The 23,708-nt window shown below is 36.7% G+C and overlaps 1 protein-coding gene across 4 annotated transcripts in view; it reads right to left on the bottom strand.

Moving 5' to 3' along the window:
- Positions 1–23,708, bottom strand: part of HEATR5A (HEAT repeat containing 5A) — a 115,151-nt gene that overhangs the window by 45,638 nt on the left and 45,805 nt on the right. For all 4 annotated transcript variants that reach the window (XM_028495673.2, XM_028495674.2, XM_028495672.2 and 1 more), the window contains exons 12-16: positions 21,818–21,970; positions 20,472–20,571; positions 8,159–8,268; positions 2,703–2,866; positions 2,310–2,485 (exon numbers count right to left, since the gene is read on the bottom strand). In XM_028495673.2, coding sequence (XP_028351474.1) covers positions 2,310–2,485; positions 2,703–2,866; positions 8,159–8,268; positions 20,472–20,571; positions 21,818–21,970 — 703 coding nt within the window. The remainder of the gene's footprint in view (positions 1–2,309; positions 2,486–2,702; positions 2,867–8,158; positions 8,269–20,471; positions 20,572–21,817; positions 21,971–23,708) is intronic.

The following is a 23,708-nucleotide window of genomic DNA, read 5'->3' on the forward strand; positions in this document are numbered from 1 at the left end:
GTTTCTCTGTGGTGCTCTAAGGGCACCCATTGGAGACTGCTGATAGTTGCTGAATCTGGGATCCTGCCAGACAACTCCCTTTAAAATTCTCCAAACCACTGCCTACTATTTTTATTCAGTTAGAATCCAAACAGAATGTTTTGCTTTTACCAGGTCTCAACTTCTTTATTAAAACAAACAAAACCTCTCCTCCCTTGAATATTCATTCTATATATCATTTTCATCCAGGTGGGATAAAAAGAAATTTGGCACGTTTTAAAGTTTATTAAACTTTAAACAACAGAAATAAGAAACTATTTCCTTGAGACTACAATTAGGCAATAAATCTGGGAGAAATTAAAAAAAAGAAAACCAAAATAACCCCCCACCTTGTTTAGGAGAGTAATAAAATCAATTTTTTGAAAGGAAAGCTTCTAAGAAGTATACTTTTCTTCACTTCTTATCTGAGACCTATCAAAAAGAGTTTAGTGGAGTCATTTAAAAACATGCTTAGGGCTTCCCTGGTGGCGCAGTGGTTGGGAGTCCACCTGCCGATGATGCACGGGACACGGGTTCGTGCCCCGGTCCGGGAGGATCCCACATGCCGCAGAGCGGCTGGGCCCGTGAGCCATGGCCGCTGAGCCTGTGCTCCGCAACGGGAGAGGCCACGGCAGTGAGAGGCCTGCGTACCACACAAAAAAACAAAACATGCTTAATTTAAATCTTTTGCCCACAAGGCTACCCCTGTTCCATCTACTGTAGTTACTGCTGTATTAATCCAAATTAATTATTTTAAACTAACTGTATGCACTAGATAATAGTACAGTTACAGACTAGTACAAATCTCATCCTCTCCATCAATTCTTCTTTGAAAATTCCAGTCCACTTTGATTCTCCTCTCATCTTTTAGTGCTATAGCATTCATTTATATTTTAGTCATATATTGTCTTAAAATACAACCAAAACTTTATAGTTACAGTATACACAGTGAACTATAGGCTACAAACAAATTTCAAATCATCTTTTGAAATTAATCTCAAAATATACATGTAACATATCATACTGAGTAAATACTATCAATACTATCATTTTAAATAAAGACATGAAGCTATTAAAAATCAACATAAATGTTTGTGAGTCTTCATCAAAGAGAACAAGGTAAATTCCTTACCTAATTGGTATTCTCTGGAAGACAACAGATAAAATGATATAAAAGCTATGATCTAGTCAAATGTGTGTTGCTTGTCTAGCATGAAAAGAGACAGAGAATGAATGGGAATGAATGAGGATAGTTAATAATTTACAAACTGTTAACCAGCACAGCCCATGGGAGAGACTCACTTCCCACATAGTGTCTCAGATAGAAATTTCCTGGATACTAGCTATCAGAAGTATTTTTTGATCCCCAAGAAAGTTATTATCCTGTTATTAAGAAACTCATTCTCAATGAGAAATCATTAGAAGCCTTTTTTTTTAATTTAAATTTTATTTATTTTTGGCTGTGTTGGGTCTTCGTTGCTGCACGCGGGCTTTCTCTAGTTGCGGCAAGCAGGAGCTCCTCTTCACTGCGGTGAGCGGGCTTCTCATTGCGGTGGCTTCTCTGGCTGCAGAGCACGGGCTCTCGGTGTGCGGGCTTCAGTAGTTGCAGCACTCAGGCTCAGTAGTTGTGGTGCACGGGCTTAGTTGCTCCGTGGCATGTGGGATCTTCCCAGACCAGGGATTGAACCCATGTCCCCTGCATTGGCAGGCGGATTCTTAACCACTGACCCACGAGGGAAGTCCCAGAAGCCTTTGATTTTTAAAAACCAAAGTTCATTTTGAGTGAAGTGAATCTGCCAAATTGAAGACTAATCTGTTTTAATCTAATTTTTGAAATCTACTAAAATGAAGACTAATCCCTGGATCTATGATGGCTTGATAAAGCCTCCAAGGTAAGAAAGCCTATGAGACCTTGTGTAAGCAGAAAACCAGTGTTTTACTTTGTAACAATAGCTCATAAATCACTGTTCTTGTGTCACTGAGTTTTTCATTTGTATTTTCAGCTAGATGAGAAGCTAATGTGGGAAAAGCACTGCATCCACAATAGTGCCTAGCAGTTTTCAGTTTAATCTCATCATTGACTTAATTACTTCTTATTAAATATTAGCCAGGTGAATGAACAAGACTCTTTAATCTTACCTTCACCTGTCATCTATAAGAAATCTTTGATATTAATGAGAACTTCTGACAACATCATTCTTACCCACCGGTTCTCTATTATGCATTCACTGAACCAATTACCAATCCTGAAATGTTATTTCAGGATAAGTGAACTACTGAAGATGGTTTACCTTTGAGCTTCTCCCACATGAGCACATACAACTCCAAAGAGCTTGACTGCAGAGCTAATAACTGATAGTGTTGGAGGTAAGGGCTTAGGCACAGAATATCCCTCTACATCTTTCTCGTAAATAGAATAAGGGTCATACTCGAGACTTCCACAAGCAATTCCATTACCAAGCAGGAGCTAAAAGAAAAAAAAAATTACATATAAGGTTTTAAAACCACTGTTCAGGACTTCCCTGGAGGTCCAGTGGTTGGGACTCTTTACTCCCACTGCAGGGGGCACGGGTTTGATCCCTGGTCGGGGAACTAGGATCCCACATGCCACAAGGCGTGCCCAAAAATAAAACCACTGTTTACAGATTGAATCAACCCAAAGAGTTATTGAAAAATGACCATACCTGTTCTTCAATAAATCTATGGTCAGTATCTTGTAGCAAAGGACTTAATATTAGAAGATCATCCTGATGACAGAGGCGTGGAAGTAAAAATGTGGATGCTGCCACCTGTATATCAGGGGCAGTCAAGTCAGCAGCCAGCTCTCTGAGGACAGCACAAAGGTATCCTGTTGAATCAGAGAAAAAGGGCAAATAGCAATTTAGTAATAGCAGTTAACTGGTCCAAGAATGGTGTTAAAAAAGCCCAGGCTGAACTTTAATCTACATATCAGCTAACTTTAATTTATCACAGCCAAAGCTAATATACCTCCTCCTTGAGAATGTCCTACCAATGAATGGCTCAACTATGTGTTGCTGGTCACAAGGATAAGAACAGACATCTCAAAGTATGTGTGTATGTATACTTTGTGATACTGAATAAATACTACACCCATTCTATTTAAATGACATAAAGCGTAAAAACAGAATGAAAAAAGAGGAATAGATACAAAGGCAGAAAAAGAAGGCATAATAGTATGACACCCTAACACCCCACCACCCCAGCGTATGACTGTCAGTCATCCTAATCAGCTGGATTAACTTCATTCACCTATACTCCCAATCTACTATCTCACCATTCCCCATATTATTTTGAAGCAATCCCTGGAAAGCATATCATTTCATCTATAAATATTTCATCGTGTATCACTAGAGTTAAGGACATTTTAAACAATCTCATTATCACAATTTCGTGTTTTAAAAATCACTAAACAGGGACTTCCCTAGGGGTCCAGTGCTTAAGACTCTGCACTCCCAATGCAGGGGGCCTGGGTTCGATCCCTGGTCAGGAATCTAGATCCCACATCCCACAACTAAGAGCCCACATGCTGCACCGAAGATCCCACATGCCACAAAGAAGACCCGGTACAGCCAAATAAATACAATGAATTAAATAAATAAATAAATAAATAAATAAATAAATAAAAATCACTAAACATCAAATACACGTTCAGTGCTCAAATTGTCAATTGCTTCATTAATGCCTGTTTTTGTTGGCTTTTTATGTTTGAATCCAGACCTAAGTGAAGTCTACATGTTGTAGCTACCTGATATATCTTAAGTCTCTTTCAATCTAAAGTTCTTCCCTCTACTTTTATTCCCTGTAATTTATTTGAAGAAATAAGATTATTTGTCCTATAGAAGTTTTTACAGATTATAGCCCCCAAGGTAATTTAATTTGTTCCTTTAATGTCTGTAATTTTTTGTAAATTGGAACCTGGATCTAGGGAGGATTCATCTTTTCTTTTGGTTTGTTTGTATTTTGGGCACCAACCTAGTTCATAGGCGGCACTGAGATTTTCCTGAAGACATGAGACAATGTATGGCTGTCTCTTTTATATATACGGTTGGAAAAACTGGTCCATTTATCACACTGACCTAAGTTACCATTTCAAAGATATTTATCCCACTTTCTGATGGATTAGCAATAGAAAATTTTATCCACCTAGAGCATAAATGACTTTCGCTAGCTTGTAACTTAAGTAATTTAGGAAAGAGTAAAACATCTTGGAGAAACATTCACTTTTGGTTTTAAGCAACACCATCAGAACGAAATGAAGACTTGACTGAGAATACTTATTAGAAGTGATAGGATGAGTTAGGAAGGGCTCACCTCCCATTATTTTCTGTATTATTAGAGTGGTAAGAGTAGTAACAACAAATATTTGTTGAGGATGTAATATGTGTCAATAAATGTCCCAAAAGCTTTACATATAGTTTTCATAACCACCTCAGGAGGTCCAGTTAGTACTGTTATTTTATTAGGTAAGGAAACAGGAACAGAGAGTTTGTTAATTGCCCAAGGTCACACAGCAGTTACATGGCAGAGTTTGATTGAAACACAGGCAGTCCAGGCTTCAGAACTTGAGCTTTTAACTATCATGCTCATTCATTCATTCAAACTGTGTTTAAGATGCTGTGTTTAATATAATATACAAAGATGTTATTATATATAATCCTCCCTTCAAGAAGATAGAAGGGCTTCCCTGGTGGTGCAGTGGTTAAGAACCCACCTGCCAATGCAGGGGACATGGGTTCGATCCCTGGTCCGGGAAGATCCCACATGCCACGGAGCAACTGAGCCCGTGCGCCACAACTACTGAGCCTGCACTCTAGAGCCCACGTGCCACAACTACTGAAGCCTGTGCTTAGTAGTTCAGGCCTAGAGCCTGTGCTCTGCAACAAGAGCAGCCACCAAAATGAGAAGCCTGTGCACCGCAACAAAGAGTAGCCCCTGCTCACCGCAACTAGAGAAAGCCCACGCACAGCAATGAAGACCCAACGCAGCCAAAAATAAAAACAAATAAATAAATAAATTCATATATATAAAAAAAGAAGATATAAGATACTGGACACACACATGTTAACTATAAAATGAAGGTAGGAAGTACTAAGTTTCATAGAGGATGAAAAGAGAACTGCTGAGGTTAGAGAAAGGAGAGGTTGCACAGGAATTGGGGACAGCAGACAGGGAAAATAAAAACTTAATGAAGCAAACGAGAGTTGCTTAAAGGAATGTCTGTTAGTTTAATTACCAGTATACGATACTCAGAAAAATAATTTTGTTGGTAGTACAATATGCAAGGTATGTTTGGTACTACAGCTAAACGTGACAACAGTGGTAAATCTCCGCTTCTCATTTAAAGTGACTGCTGGCCTAACCGTCCCTGAACAAAGTACTCAAAGATGATTCAATTTTAAAATGCAAATATGCCTTTGTTGTAGAAATACATCACTTTCTGATGCTAATGAGGAGCAATTTTCAGTGTAGAGAAAATTGAAATACTTGAAAGGAGATCCATAACAAAACTAAGATAGGAAATAAAAATTAAGAACCCAATTTCTACTCCATAAGCTTCAGAAAATTAAGCAACTATTATGACAAAAGTCTGCTTTTGTTGGACAACCATGATGAAAAGTTATATAAATTCTTTTTTTTTTTTTCTGGCTGTGCCAGGTGGCTGGCAGGATCTCAGTTCCCTGAGCAGAAATCAAACCTGGGCCACTGCAGTGAAAGCCCAGAATCCTAACCACCAAGCCACCAGGGAACTCCCCAAAAGTTGTTGCGGCAAGCAGGGGCTACTCTTCATGGCGGTGTATGGGTTTCTCATTCCTGTGGCTTCTCTTGTTGCGGAGCACAGGCTCCAGGAATGCAGTCTTCAGCAGTTGTGGCACACAGGCTCAGTAGTTGCGGCACATGGGCTTAGATGCTTCAAGGTATATGGGATCTTCCCGGACCAGGGCTCGAACCCATGTCCCCTGCATTGGCAGGCGGACTCTTAACCACTGCGCCACCAGGGAAGTCCCAAGCTAAGTTATTTAAAATATCAGTTGATATTTTAAAGTTCTGATCGTTATGTACCCATACCCATTATATGAATCTATTAAATAGAATATCATTAAAAAAAAAAATCAGAAGTCCTTAAGGAAAAACTTCCTTAATTCTATTTCCAGAGTTGTATATATGGAAAAAAGAGAGACATAAAATAGCAAATTATTATTTTTGGTTGAAAGATAAAAATATTAATATATCCATATTTTCATTTTTCTATAAACTAGTTTCTTCTTTAATTCATGTTAGAAAAATAGATACACTTGAAAAAGACAAAGAGGGTAAGTGTAGATTTTCTTTTTTCAACAAGTTAGTTCATAGCAATTCCTGACTTCATCTCCCAGTGAACACTCTGGAAATGATTTAAAATCTATACACTAGTATATTCATTATTCCTTTAAGACTTCTGATTGCATTCCCAAACTCCAATTCTGAGAAAATAGTACAAGACTTTGTTTTTCTCTTTAAGTCCTTCAAGGGCAGACTTATATTATCATTTATCAGAAGATACACTGTGGATTTTAAGTTGATATCCTAATATTCCTATATGTTTAATGAAGACTTCAAAAAATCAATTTTTCATCTGTAGTTTGAGACAGACCTATCACTAAGCTTTGTCTATTTATTAAGTCTCTACTAGGTTACTTATAAATGGATTGGCAGCACAGCATAAAACAGATCTATGTTATCTTGATTCCACTATTTACTGGATACATAAACTTGAGTTGGTTTTTGTAACCTCTTTGTGCCTTTATCTGTCAAATGAGGAAAATGTAACTAGCTCACTGTATTATCCTAAGATAAATGGGGTAATATATACAATTTCTAGTACAGCACCTGGCATACAGAAATGACTCTTGACACAGTTTCTGAGAAAGGGCAATGTATCCACTTTTTTTCCAGAGAAGTAAATACAAAATTCTTATTTTATATCAAACATTTTGCTAGGTACATTTGTGAACCAGGAAGAGAGGTGGTAGGAACAATATCACTCACATAATGATAAAGGCCAAGACAGAAGTTATAAGTTAGTATCAATATTTTGAACTGCTGTAGTATATATTATATTGCATTTATTTGCAGAATAAAGATATAAAACAATAAAAGCAGTATTTTTACAAGAAATAGATTTGAAGAAACAATCGACTTAATATGGTTGGTTGAAAATTATAAAAACTAAAAAAAAAATAGATGCTCCCATTAGAGACAACTTTCAGCTTTCACCTCTTAAAACAAGCATCTTAAGTTATTCAGTAGTAGTAGCAATGTATTTTCTTAAAACTGTATTTTAGGGCTTCCCTGGTGGCGCAGTGGTTCAGAGTCCGCCTGCCGATGCAGGGGACGCGGGTTCGTGCCCCGGTCCGGGAAGATCCCACATGCCGCGGGGCGGCTGGGCCGCTGAGCCTGCGCGTCCGGAGCCTGTGCTCCGCAACGGGAGAGGCCACAACAGTGAGAGGCCCGCGTATCGCAAAAAAAAAAAAAACAAAACAAAACAAAAAAAAAAAAAACTGTATTTTAAATTTACAAGAAAAGTTTTAGAACTAATTGTAAAATAGGGGCAAGTTTATTTTACCAAATGCAGTATTCTAATATTCCAAAGCCATCCTGGGCCTAATAAAAGCAAAACCTACATTATAAACTTAATAAAATCAATTATACCTTGGTATACTGTTCAAAATTAAACTTCTATCTGGGCAGAGTTAAGAATGGAATAGTGGAAGGAAATGTATACAACAGATAACCACTCTAGAAGGAAACTAGGAGTGGCCAAATTTCTAATAGATTTGCATTATATATTCTGCAGAAAACCCTGGAGTAGAATCAAGACCAATCTTTGTGACTCATTCTCTCCCACACAGTGAAACTAGGGACTTTCGAACACAGCAAGAAATGAAGAAGTAGTTTGTTTGTTTTTTTTAATGTATTTTATTTACTATAAAATCGTGAACACATGGGTTAAGACTGAACTCCCTAAACCTCCTAGAAACAAAGCACTAAATAACTGCCATATAATTCATTTGTTCATGTATGACTTTCCAGGCACTGTGTTAGCCACAAACAGTAAAACATTTTGGTGTAAGGCACATACCTTCATAGGTTTCAGGAGGTAATAAAATCAACAATTCATAAAGCCTTTGTCTATAAACTACTGATGGTGTTTTCAAAGGGCTTCCGTATGTTTTTAGTATTGAAGAAAGCCTTAAAGTAAAAGAAAAAACACATCTTAAGTGTGTAAGTTATACAACATATAAATATTCAACATGTTGACATATAAAGTAGCTATATATAATTAGTGAACATTAGTGCTGCTTTTATTATTTTTTATAATGTGTGACTTTAAGTTAAAAGAGGAATTATAAGCATCACACATGAAAACTATTTTGCTATCTTTTCTACATACTTCATAAAACTATATATTCAGCTAAGACTTCTAAGACTGTATCTTATCTAGAAGCTGCAGCTCTTACTAAACTCCAAAATTTACAACATTGCATTTGTGAAAAATAAAGTCTATTACATAGAACAGGCCAAAGTAACAAACAAATTGAAGACAAAAATACCTAGAGAAAAATCCAAGTGTCTGTTAGAAACTTGATCTGGAATGTGATTGCCAAATAAAAATGAATCATCAAAATACACAAAATCATAAAACAAATTCTCTTTTAATAAAGCACAAGCTAAGCCAATGTTTCCCTAAAAGTTCCAGTCATAAAATCTCTTAACACTTCCTATCTTCACTCTCTTCTTTCACATTCATGTACTTTTAAAAAATCTTCTATTCATTCTCACTACTGGTATTAAGACAATCATTTTACTGATATTCATTCAACTAACAAATATTTATTAAAGGATTACTACTCTTTGCCAAGGTACCATGTTATCAACTGGTACCAGTACAGTTTTCATCTCCTGTAGCAATACAGAAATTCAATGGAATTACTTTTGTTGTGCCACTGGAATAAATCCACTATGCTGTCATGGAATGAGGTTTCCAGGTACTCTAAGAAACTCTGGCAATGTTTATTCATTTGTATTTTCTAGAAAAACACTGCTTGCTTTTACTCGTTTCTAGATGAAAAGAGAGTTATCTTTGACTTGTCATTTTATTAAAAAAGAAAAAGTTGGTTCCATTTTTTATCTTTCAGGTTAGTAAACCACATTTATAAAACCTGGTAGAAGTTTTTTAGTTATGAAAGTTAAGAATAAATCCACTGTAATTTTGTATTTCTCTAAAACAAGACTGGAAGAATTACAGCTGACATATGAAAACTATTTAAATCATATTGACAAGACATTAAGAAATTACAAATTATATTCTTAAAAATCCTGCAACATTCATTTAGTTTAAATACAACAGAATTTAGTTCAGAGGGTTGTTTGCATGTGTGTGTTTAAAGAAAATAAGATGGATACAACAAAATAAGAACTTAGGAAAGCATTCCTAGGGGTTTCCTGCTTCTATAAGTAGGGCAGATTAGAGTCTCTGAAGGACCTTCCTCTATAACTACACTTAGATCCTGGATAAAAGATAATTAGCATTGCTAGACTTGAAGAAAGGGACTTTTCCAAGGCTTAACTCCCACCCCCCCAAATAAACAAACATAAAATGCATGACACAAAATGAGCTAAAATCAGAGTGGGAACACCAATACCAATACCAACAAAAAAACTTCAGTTGAGCTTGTGCCCCTGCCAAGGTAGTGCTGATAAATAGGATCTCCTGAAGGTAGTTTAAATGGTCCCAGGTCCTGACAGAGGCAAAGGCCTATTGAATTACACCCAGCTGAAGAGAAAATTAGTGAACTGGAAGAGACAGCAGAATAAATCACCCAGAAAACAGCAGAAAGAAAAGGAAAAATATATATATATTAGAAAAAGATTAAGAGACATGGAAGACAATACAAAAAGACTGAAAATTTGTTTAATCACAGCTCCAGAAGTAAAGTTTAACAGGAACGGAAAACAGGCAATATTTGAAGAGATAACAGCCACTTTTCCAGAACTCCTGAAAAGACATGAATCCAACAAAATATACAGCAAATCAGATAAAGAAATTCACAAACTGCCAGTTTAAAGCAGAAATTATGAGATTCAATTTTTAAGAACTCCAATTATATGCAGTTTATGATACACCTAAAAACAGTGACATGGAAAAAGATATACCACACATGTAATACTGTAAACATTAGACTTTAATCAAAAAGTATTACTAAGAACGAAGAGAGTTATTGTATAATGATAAAAGATTCAACTCATCGGGAAGATGAAATTACTTCCTCAAAATATGAAAAAGGAAAAATAAAACTTTGGAGAAAAACTGATAAACCCAATATCAGAGGGAGGAGTTTAACACATCACTCTCAATTATTGATAGGTTAAACAGAGAAAAGGTTAGTGAAAATAGACGGAACAATGTGACTAAAAGAACTACATTTGTATAGAGCAAATTTAAAAGGACAAGTACATACAGATCACATTCACTAAGTACAATGCAATTAAATTAACAATCAGTAACAAAACTGCAAGCTAAAAACTGTTCCATACATTCAGAAACTTAAAAACATACTTCTGAACAACTTCAAAGAAATTATAATGAAATTTTAAAATACACAAAATGGAAAAAATAGAAATAATACATTTCAATACTTGTAGGATTCAGTAACTGGACCCTTACAGGGAAAATTATGGCCTTAGCTTATATTAAAAAAATTAAAAGAAATTCAATGAGTTAAGCATTCAAATTAAGCTGTCAGAAGAAGAACAAGAATTTAAGAAAATGGGAATAATCACAAGCAATAATTAATGAAATAGAAAACAAGTTCAAGTTTCGTTCACAATGGCGGAGTAGAAGGACGTGCGCTCACTCCCTCTTGTAAGAGCACCGGAATCACAACTAACTGCTGAACGATCATCGACAGGAAGATACTGGAACTCACCAAAAAAAGATACCCCACATCCAAAGGCAAAGGAGAAGCCGCAATGAGACGGTAGGAGGGCACACTCACAATAAAATCAAATCCCATAACCGCTGAGTGGATGACTCACAAACTGGAGAACAATTATACCACAGAAGTCCACCCACGGGAGTGAAGGTTCTGAGGCCCCACACCAGGCTTCCCAACCTGGGGGTCTGGCAACGGGAGGAGGAATTCCCAGAGAATCAGACTTTGAAGGCTAGCGGGATTTGACTGCAGAACTTCTACAGGACCGGAGGAAACAGAGACTCCACTCTTGGAGGGCACACACAAAGTAGTGTGCACATCAGAACCCAGGGAGAAGGAGCAGTGACCCCATAGGAGACTGAACCAGACCTACCTACTAGTGTTGGAGGGTCTCCTGCACAGGCAGGGGGTGGCTGTGGCTCACTGAGGGGACAAGGACACTGGCAGCAGAAGTTCTGGGAAGTACTCCTTGGCATGAGGCCTCCCAGAGTCCACCATTAGCCCTAGCAAAGAGACTGTGGCCTCCAGTGCTGGGTCACCTCCGGCCAAACAACCAACAGGGAAGGAACGCAGTCCCACCCATCAGCAGACAAGCAGATTAAAGTTTTACTGAGCTCTACCCACCACCAGTCCCTCCCATCAGGAAGCTTGCACAAGCCTCTTAGGTAGCCTCATCCTCCAGAGGGCAGAAAGCAGAAGGAAGAAGAACTACAATCCTGCAGCCTGTGGAACGAAAACCACATTCACAGAAAGACAGACAAGGTGAAAAGGCAGAGGGCTGTGTACCAGATGAAGGAACAAGATAAAACCCCAGAAAAACAACTAAAACAGCTAAGTGAAGTGGAGATAGGAAACCTTCCAGAAAAAGAATTCAGAATAATGGTAGTGAAGTTGATCCAGGACCTCGGAAAAGGAATGGAGAAGATGCAAGAAATGTTTAACAAATACCAATGGAGGCAAAGATCAAGAAGATGCAAGAAATGTTTAACAACGACCTAGAAGAATTAAAGAACAAACACCTAGAAGAATTAAAGAACAAACAAACAGAGATAAACAATACAATAAATGAAATGAAAAAACACGAGAAGAAATCAATAGCACAATAACTGAGGCAGAAGAAAGGATAAGTGACCTGGAAGATAGAATGGTGGAAATTCACTGCCATGGAACAGAATAAAGAAAAAAGAATGACAAGAAATGAAAACAGGCTAAGAGACCTCTGGGACAACATTAAAAACACCAACATTCACATTATAGGGGTCCCAGAAGAAGAAGACAGAGAGAAAGGGCCCAAGAAAATATTTGAAGAGATTAAACTTCCCCAACATGGGAAAGGAAATAGCCACCCAAGGCCAGGAAGCACAGAGAGTCCCATACAGGATAAACCCAAAGAGAAACATGCCGAAACACATAGTAATGAAATTGACAAAAAGTAAAGACAAAGAAAAATTACTGAAAGCAACAAGGGAAAAATGACAAATAACATACAAGGGAACTCCCATAAGGTTAACAGCTGATGTGTCAGCAGAAACTCAACAAGCCAGAAGGGAGTGGCATGATATATTGAAAGCGATGAAAGGGAAGAACCTACAAGCAAGGTTACTCTACCCAGCAAGGATCTCATTCAGACTAAACGGAGAAATCAAAAGCTTTACAGACAAGCAAAAGCTAACAGAATTCAGCACCAACAACCCAGCTCTTCAACAAATGCTAAAGGAACTTCTCTAAGTGGGAAACACAAGAGAAGAAAAGGACCTACAAAAACAAACCGAAAACAATTAAGAAAATGGTAATAGGAACATACATATCAATAATTACCTTAAATATGAATGGATTAAATGCCCCAACCAAAAGACATAGGCTTGCTGAATGGATACAAAAACAAGTGCCATATATATGCTGTATACAAGAGACCCACTTCAGACCTAGGGACACATACAGACTGAAAGTGAGAGGATTGAAAAAGACATTCCATGCAAATGTAAATTAAAAGAAAGCTGGAGTAGCAATATTCATATCAGATAAAATAGACTTTAAAATAATGTTACAAGAGACAAAGGACACTACATAATGATCAAGCGATCAACTTAAGAAGAAGACATAACAATTATAAATATATATGCACCCAGGGCTTTCCCTGGTGGTGCAGTGGTTAAGAATCTTCCTGCCAATGCAGGGGACATGGGTTTGAGCCCTGGTCTGGGAAGATCCCACATGCGACGGAGCAACTAAGCCAGTGTGCCACAACTACTGAGCCTGCACTCAAGAGACTGTGAGCCACAACTACTGAAGCCCACATGCTTAGAGACCATGCTCCGCAACAAGAGAAGCCACTGTAATGAGAAGTCTGCACACCACAATGAAGAGTAGCCCCTGCTCACTGCAACTAGAGAAAGCCTGCGCGCAGCTATGAAGACCCAATGCAGCCAAAAATAAAATAAATTAATTAAAAATAAGTAAATAAATATGCACCCAACATAGGAGCACATCACTACATAAGGCAAATGATAACAGCTATAAAACAGGAAATCAACAGTAACACAGTAATAGTGGGGGATGTTAACACCTCACACCAATAGACAGATCATCCACACATAAAATTAATAAGAAACACAAACTTTAAATGACACAACACACCAGATAGATTTAACTAACATTTATAGGACATTCCATCTGAAAATAGCAGATTACACTTTCTTCTCAAGGGCACATGGAACATTCTTCAGGATAGATCACATGTTGGGTCACAAATAAAGCCTCAGTAAATATAAGAAAATTGAAATCATATCAAGCATCCTTTCCAACCACAATGCTATGAGATTAGAAATAAATTAAAGGGAAAAAAACCATATAAAACACAAACACATGAAGGCTAAACAATACGTTACTAAATAACCAAGAGATCACTGAAGAAATCAAAGAGGAAATCAAAAAATACCTAGAGACAAAAGACAACAAAAACATGATCCAAAACTTATGGGATGCAGCAAAAGCAGTTCTAAGAGGGAAGTTTATAGCAGTATAATCCTACCTCAAACAACAAGAAAAATCTCAAATAAACAATCTAACCTTAACACCTAAAGGAACTAGAGAAACAAGAACAAACAAAACCCAAAGTTAGTAGAAGGAAAGAAATCATAAAGATCAGAGCAGAAATAAATGAAATAGAAACAAAAAAAACAATAGCAAAGATCAATAAAACTAAAAGTTGGTTTTCTGAGAAGATAAACAAAATTGATAAACCCTTAGCCAGACTCACCAAGAAAAAGAAAACTCAAATCAACAGAATTAGAAATGAAAAAGGAGAAATTACAATGGACACTGCAGAAATACAAAGCATCCTAAGAGACTACTACAAGCAACTGTATGCCAATAAAATGGACACCAGGAAGAAATGGATAAATTCACAGAAAGGTATAACCTGCCAAGACTGAACCAGGAAGAAATAGAAAATATGAACAGACCAATCACAAGCAATGAAGTTGAAACTGTGATTAAAAATCATCCAACAAACAAAAGTCCATGACCAAATGGCTTCACAGGTGAATTCTATCAAACATTTGGAGAAAATCTCACACCCATCCTTCTCAAGCTCTTCCAAAAAATTGTAGAGGAGGGAACACTCCTAAAGTCATTCTACGAGGCCACCATCACCCTGATACCAAAACCAGACAGAGATACTAAAAAAAAAGAAAATTACCGACCAATATCACTGATGAATATAGATGCAAAAATCCTCAACAAAATACTAGCAAGCAGAATCCAACAACACATTAAAAGGATCATACACCATGATCAAGAGGAATTTATCCCGGGATGCAAGGATTCTTCAATATATGGAAATCAATCAATGTGATACACCATATTAACAAATTGAAGAATAAAAACCATATGATCATCTCAATAGATGCAGAAAAAGCTTCTGACAAAATTCAACACACATTTATGATAAAAAACTCTCCAGAAAGTGGGCAGAGGGAACCTACCTCAACACAATAAAGGCCTTATATAACAAACCCAAAGCAAACATTGTTCTCAATGGTGAAAAAATGAAAGCATTTCCTCCAAGATCAGGAACAAGACAAAGATGTTCACTCTCACCACTATTATTCAAAATAGCCTTGAAGTTTTAGCCACGCCAATCAGAGAAGAAAAGAAATAAAAGGAATCCAAACTGGAAAAGAAGAAGTAAAACTGTCAGTGTTAGCAGATGACATGATATACATAGAAAATCCTAAAGATGCCACCAGAAAACTACTAGAGCTAGTCAATTAATTTGGTAACACAGCAGGATGCAAAACTGATGCACAGAAATCTCTTGCATTCCTATACACTAATAACAAAAAATCAGAAAGAGAAATCAAGGAAACACTCCCATTTACCACTGCAACAAAAAGAATAAAATACCTAGGAATAAACCTACCTAAAGAGGCAAAAGACCTGTATGCGGAAAACTGTAAGACACTGATGAAAGAAATCGAAGATGATAGAAACAGATGGAGAGATATACCATGTTTGTGGATTGGAAGAATCAATATTGTGAAAATGACTATACTACCCAAAGCAATCTACAGATTCAATGCAATCCTTATCATACTACCAATCGCATTTTTTACAGAACTAGTACATAAAATCTTAAAATCTGTATGGAGACACAAAAGATCCCAAATAGCCAAAGCAAATTTGAGGGAAAAAACAGAGCTGGAGGAATCAGACTCACTGACTTCAGACTATATTACAAAGCTACAGAAATCAAGACAATACGGTACTGGCACAAAAACAGAAATATAGATCATCGGAACAGGATAGAAAGCCCAGAGATAAACCCACGTACCTATGGTCAACTAATCTATGACAAAGGAGGCAAGGATATACAATGGAGAAAAGACAGACTCTTCAATAAGTGGTGCTGGGAAAACTGGACAGCTACATGTAAAAGAATGAAATTAGAACACCCCCGAAGACCATACACAAAAATAAACTTAAAATGGATTGAAGACCTAAATGTGAGACCAGACACTATAAAACTCTAAGAGGAAAACAAAGGAAGAATACTCTTTGACATAAATCACAGCAAGATCTTTTTTGACCCACCATCTAGAGTAATGGAAATAAAACCAAAAATAAACAAATGGGACCTAAAGAAATTTAAAAGCTTTTGCACTTATAGCAAAGGAAACTATAAACAAGACAAAAATACAGCCCTCAGAATGGGAGAAAATATTTGCAAACGAAACAACGGACAACGGATTAACCTCCAAAATATATAAAAGCTCATGCAGCTCAATATGAAAAAAACAAACAACCCAATCAAAAAATGGGCAGAAAACCGAAGTGGACATTTCTCCAAAGAAAACATACAGATGGCCAAGAGGCACATCACTAATTATTAGAGAAATGCAAATCAAAACTACAATGAGCTATCACCTCACACCAGTCAGAATGGCGATCATCAAAAAACCTACAAACAATAAATGCTGGAGACTGTGGAGAAAAGGGAACCCTTTTGTACCATTGGTGGGAATGCAAATTGATATAGCCACTATGGAGAACAGTATGGAGGTTCCTTAAAAAACTAAAAACAGAATTACCATATGACCCAGCAATCCTACTACAGGGCATATACCCAGAGAAAACCATAATTCAAAAGACACATGCAGCCCAGTGTTCATTGCAGCACTATTTACAACAGCCAGGTGATGGAGCAACCTAAATGCCCGTTGACAGATGAATGGATAAAGAAGATGTGGTATATATATATATATATATATATATATATATATATATATACAATGGAATATTAGCCATAAAAAGGAATGAAATTGGGTCATTTATAGAGACGTGGATGGACCTAGAGACTTTCATGCAGAGTGAAGTAAGTCAGAAAGAGAAAAACAAATATCATACACTAACGCATGTATGCAGAATCTAGAAAAATGGTACGGATGAACCGGTTTGCAAGGCAGAAATAAAGACACAGATGTAGAGAACAAATGTATTGATAAAAGGGGGAAAGCCCGGGGTGGGGGGTGTTGGTGGGATGAATTGGGAGATTGGGATTGACATATATACAGTAATATATATAAAATGGATGACTAATAAAACCTGCTGTATAAAAAAAAATTAAATTAAAAAAAAAAAACAAGTTCAACATAAGCAAAGTTATTCTTTGCACAGGTTAATCAAACAGTTAAACCTCTCATGAGATGGATCAGGAAAAACATAAGAGAAGGCATATTGAAAACTAATCAGGAATGGATGAAGGGACATTATAGATATAGCAGAAATTAAGACAATAAGAGAACATTAAGAAAAATTTCATGCCAAAAAATGTGAACATGAAGATGCAATGGCAAAATTCCTGGAAAACATCTAACAAACAAGCAAAACAAACCCCCAAACCAGACCTCAAATAGTTAAAGCAATTAAGGAAATGAAATACGTAGTTAAAAAAAATTTTCCCACAAAGAAAACAGCCGGTCCAGACTGTTTTACAGACAGGTGGTTTCATGTGACACATTATTCCAATCTCCTAAAAGCTCCTCCACAGAACTTGATGAAACATTCACCTACCTCATTCCATGAGGCTAGTATAACTGATGAAAACCTGAGGAGGGCATCCAAGAAAGAAAATTATAGGGCAGTCTCACTGATGAATATATGTGGAGAAATCCAAACATAAGCAAACCAAATCCAGAAGTTTACAAAAAAAGATAATTATTTCCAAGCTCAGTTTATCCCAAGAATGCAACCAAGTAAAAAATGAATCAATAAAATTTTTTACATTAAAGTTTTCAGATTAAACCACTTTATAAAACATCAAAACTCATTCACGATAAAAAACCAAACAAACAAAAAACCAAACCAAAACAAAATGTGGATAACTATGAAGAGGATACTTTCTTAATCTGATAAAGAGCATCTACTAAAAAGCCTGTATCAAGCATCATTCTTATTCGTGAAACATGAGAAACATTCACTTTAACAAGCCACTTCTCTTCAGTTTTAAGTGGTAGTCATTTAGTTAGCATGTTAAGGGGAGAGAGAGAACACAAATGAATATATGAGTAAATAACATAAAGGGAGAAATCCTAAAGAATCTACAAACAAATGCTTGATATAGGAAAATTTAGCAAGGTGGCTCGATATAAGATCAAATACATTTTTTAATACAATAGCAATAAAGAGATTATACAGACAGACACACACACACACACACACACACACACATACACACACACTCCCACATACTTATTTAATAACTGCAAAGAAAAATATGAAGTATCTAGCTAGGAATAGATTTTTTTTAAGACATATAAGACTTTTACATAGAAAAAATTTTATACTTTGTAAACAACCTCAACAACAGGAAAGGTATCATGTTTATGGGTATTCTAGAAATACCAATTATCTTCAAGTTTATCTATAGATTCAATTTAACTCTAATTAAAATTTCAACAAGAGACAATCAACTGCCAAAAAGGGCCAAATTATGCCTAAAGATGAATAAGGCCAAAAACTTTACTCTAACAGACACTAAAATTTATTATAAAGACAATGTGGTATGGGCACAGAAATGGGCAAACACACAAACGGAATACAATAGAGAGCACAGAAACAGACCATGTCTATATGGCAATATACTACACAACAAAGGTGAATGGCAGTCACCAGAGAGAGGAAGCTTGGATTTCTTTAGTAAAGTATGGGACAATCTGTTATCCATATTAAAAAAGAAAATGATATTGGAACCCCTACCTCACTACAAACATAAAAATAAATTCCAGACAGATTAAGGACTTAAATGTGAAGGACAAAAACCTTAAACATTTTAGAGAGAAATAAAAGAAAGTATCTTTATAACCCTGAAGACAGATTTTTTAAATCAAAAGACAGAAAGTACTAACCAAGAAGTAAAAGACTGATAAATGTGACATTTAAATTAAGAATGTCTGTGGGGCCTGGGTTCAGTCCCTGGTTGGGGAACTAAGATCCTGCAAGCCGTGTGGCACAGCCACCCCCCCCCCAAAAAAAAGCATGTCTATTAATCAAAACACAATGTTACCTAAAAATAGGTAAAGATATGCATGAATTAGGATTTCACAGAAGGGGAAATAGTGAGGAACAATAAACATATAGAATGGCACTTAAAGCATCAGGAACCAGATATATAAGGTAAGATCATAACAAGATACCAATTTACACCTACTGCATTAACCAGAGTTGATGTCTGAGTAAGTGTTGGTGAAGAAGTGGACTGAAGGGTACTCCCATATACTATTGATATATATATGCAAAAATTTTGGAAAATAATTTGGATATTTCATTGACAGGAGGGTAAATTGCTGTACATTCACACAATTAAATATTATACAGCAACCAGAAAGAATGAACAAGCTGACACATAGAGGAAGTTTAGAAATATCATGTTGAGTAAAACAAGCAAGTCTCAGAAACAGTATGATACCATTTGCCTGATCAAAACCAAGCAAAACTAAAGAAGGTACTGTTTAGGGAAACATGTATATGTGACACACTTTTTAAAAATGCAAGAGAATGACAACTTTAAAATTCAGGATAGTGATTACCTCTAAACTAAGGCAGAAAGAATGGTATTAGAGAGGAGCACAGATATAACTTCAATAGTATCAGTGTTCTTGTCCAGGGATAGCTAAATCCGGCCCATTGCCTGTTTTTGTAAATAAAGTTTTACTGGAACACATTCATTCATTTACAGATTAGCTATGATTGCTTTTAAGCTACAAGAGAATTAAGTAGGTACAAAAGAGACTGTCTGGGCCAAAAAGCCTAAAATATTTACTCTCTGGCCCTTTACAGCAAACCTTCATTAACCTCTGTGCTAGTTGTGCTGAATTCACAGGTTTTCACTTTATTATGACACTTCATAAGCCATAATCTTAACTGTATTTTTCTGTATACATAAAATGTCATATTATTAAATACTTTTTGGAAAGACTTTCTCTAAACTGTACATTTTATTAACTGGGAAATTATAAGTGACCAGGACATAAATTGGATTTTTTTAAAAATGTAAGTCAAATGTATGAAAATATAAACAACAAAAACCTGAAACTGTTAACAAGTATCTGGTTCTTAAGAACACAGAATAGCACTAACAAACCAATAAAACGCATACCTGAAAAGGTTAACAGGCTTAATATTTAATTTCTTGGTTAAATCTGACTGTATGGAAGATACATTATCCACCAAATAACTTTCCTTCCCTTTTAATATGTACTTTTCTTTCAAGATCCTAGCCTAAAAAAAAAAAAAAAAATCATATAACTAAATGTTTGCCTTCCTTTGCAAATGGAAAATCATTCACCAACTACAGAAACTTGGCATTATTAAGGTACTTAATAAGATACTACATAACTAGAGGGTAAGTGATTGCTATTAAAAATTTTTATCAAGTCTAAATAGCGGACGGATCCTTACAAAGTCAGCAAATCCACAGCACAAGGAAGTGGTGGAAGAAGATGCTGAATTACTTCCTCAGTAAGGAGATCACCACAGTGGGAAACAAAGCTCTTGACAGCTGAAAAATAGAACAGACTTTTACTTAGCAGAGTGTAATGAACCATGAAGAAAGCATTCAATTATGGTAAAGCATTTGTATTTTTGTTAGAGGAATAAAGAAATGTGCTAAAACCAAAAACATTCTTGAAACTCTAGTAAAATAAAAGGAAACTAGTGTCTTCTACCTCCAATCAAACTAAAAACAAAACAAAACAAAACAACAACAAAAAAAACCCCCAAACTTCCTAGAATTACTAAAAGAGACCAACAACCAAATTAACAAAATGTTGCTTTCCTGGGATTTTACTCAGCCCTTGAGCTCAGAAGTAGAAGCTTAGACCCTCAAGTTTGCCAGTTCTACACCAGTTCTAAGGAACCAGACTGACTTTTTTGTTTGTTTGTTTTTTGTTTTTTGTTTTGTTTTTTGTGGTATGCGGGCCTCCCTCTGCTGCGGCCTCTCCCGTTGCGGAGCACAGGCTCCGGACGCGCAGGCCCAGCGGCCACGGCTCACGGGCCCAGCCGCTCCGCGGCACGCGGGATCCTCCCAGACCCGGGCGCGAACCCGGTTCGCCTGCATCGGCAGGCGGACGCGCAACCACTGCGCCACCAGGGAAGCCCCAGACTGACTTTTAAGTCAGCATGTTAGGTTTTATAGATGTTACCTGAAACACACAAGTTTTTATAAGGAGTTATTTCATATGTAGAATAAAGCGAATATTTAAAAGTTAGATTCAGTTTCAAGGAAGCACTGATTTTGGTTTTGTTTATTCATGGCACTTTTACTCCTAAAAAAGGTGGTTTTTAAGAAAACGTGCTTCAAAAAAAAATCAGTGCTTCCATGTCTTTTCAGGGAATCCACAGCTCCTTAAGCTCAAATTTTCATGGTGGATGCTATTTTTTAATGGTCTATGTGTTGTAGAAGGGTGTAACTTTCACATATAAAAAACTAAATGGAAACCATACTTAGTCAATGCTAATTAAATTCAACGCTAGAGGAATGAATGCCTACTTAACCCAAAGCAATCTTAACATTCCTCAACTGATCGCATTATAATAAAACATGCATCCTAAGGATAAGGACATGTATATTTGGTTTATTACATCATACTTCTGTTATAATCACCAACTAATCAATTATGTTCAATAAAAATAATCCCCAGATGCAGATTTTTCCCCCAAACTTAAATAAAACATACAAGTATATGTAAAGTTAAAGGATGGAAAAAGCCAGAGGAAAAGGAAAGAAAAGACTAAACTCAACCTACCACAGAGAGCACCAGCTCGTCCTTCCAAGGTTACCTGCCATGTAAATGAATCTCCTCGGCTCTTTTCTGTTTCTAGATCTTTCGGAGACACTGGAAAGACACACTTCCACAACAGCAGAACTCGAGCAAGGTGATGATTGACAAACGCAGGACCTGTAATTTATTCAACTTGTCACTTGTAAAAGAACCCAAAGTGGTTACTCTTTAAAACCCTTCCCTCTTAAAGTAAACATATTTTAATCTACTACTGCTGGATTACTTTGTCCCTCTGGTTCCAATGAATGTACTACTGATCAATGACTATCTGAAGGCACTAGAGTACAGAGAGGAAAAACAAGGAACTAACAGTAAAGTCTGGGCTCTGGTGTCCTCTCTCCTACTACTGCTGTGACCTCTTTGCGCCTCAATTTCTTTTAACCGTAAAATGAAGCCAGAACTACCTGCACTGCTTATCTCCAAAGGTTTGTCCAGATCCAAACAACAGAGTGTACTTTAAAGTAGCCTGAAAAACTAATGTACTACGTAAATGCAAGGTACTATTGTTCGTAACAAATAACATTGTATCCTGAAAGTAATTCTTTTTTTTAATTTTTTTTAATTTTTGGCTGTGCTGGGTCTTCGTTGCTGTGCATGGGCTTTCTCGAGTAGCGGCGAGCGGGGGCTACTCTTCGTTGCAGCGCGTGGGCTTCTCATTGCAGTGGCTTCTCTTGTTGCGGAGCATGGGCTCTAGGCACGTGGGCTTCAGTAGTTGTGGCCCGCAGGCTTCAGTAGTTGTGGCCCACGGGCTCAGTAGTTGCGGCTCACAGGCTCTAGAGTACAGGCTCAGTAGTCGTGGCACACGGGCTTAGTTGCTCTGCGGCATGTGAGAAAGTTCCACTTAGACATATTACATCTGATTTTTGGCCTGGAACAACGCTGCTATCAAAAATTCTAACTTTTGATACCAACTTTGTTCCAGGCCAAAAATCAGATGTGATACATCTAAATGGAACTTTTTTTTTAAATATTTCAAAGCAACATTTAAGAATTGAATACACAAACCCAGTAATGAAAGGCAATGTACTGTACAATGATAGCTTTTTATAGTTGTCCTTTGGTACCTGTGGGGGATTGGTTCTAGGACCGCTCCCCCCCGCCCTGGCCAGATACCAAATTCAAGGATACTTAAGTCCCTTATATAAAGTGGCATAGTACAATCTGTCCTCTATATCCATGGATTTGGAACCCACGGATACAGAGAGCTAACTGTAAGTATTTGATAGCATGCAGCATTATCAGTTAAGAAAACAGAACTACGACATATAAAAACCCAAACACACAGCTTCTCTCCCCAAGTAATATTCTTTAAAATTCTGGGGTTATCTTAAAATTCTCCTGTAAGTACTCCCTACTTCTTATTCCCATGTTCTGCTAACTGCATGCTTTTCTTCTGCAGTGTGGCAGCACAGCATAGAACTGTACTGGGCTCTGAAGGAGACCATCTAGGTTAACATCCTGGCTCCATCCACTTACTAGCTGTTTAAACTTGGATAAGTCACTTAATCTTTTTGTGCCTCAATTTCCTACCTATAAATGGGGATAACAACAGTATTTACCTCATGTGACAGTTTCTGAGGCTTATATGAGTTTATATAGAACAGTGCTCCACCCATGATAAGCATTTATATATCTGACATTATGCAGTTATCATTTAAAACTTGTCTTATTTGCATATGAAGAGGTGAGAGCATAATGGCAAAATGAAAGGGCAACAGCAAGCCAATCATTATTTTTTTTAAGCATGCAATTTAGTACATTAACAAAATAATTTCTTCATTTTTCTCCTGACTTGCTTTTTAGGAAGAGGCCCTAGACTAATCCCTACAGCAAAATAAACCTAATTCACTCCTTG

This window comes from Physeter macrocephalus, chromosome 11, assembly GCF_002837175.3.
Source record: "Physeter macrocephalus isolate SW-GA chromosome 11, ASM283717v5, whole genome shotgun sequence".
NCBI lineage: Eukaryota > Metazoa > Chordata > Mammalia > Artiodactyla > Physeteridae > Physeter > Physeter macrocephalus.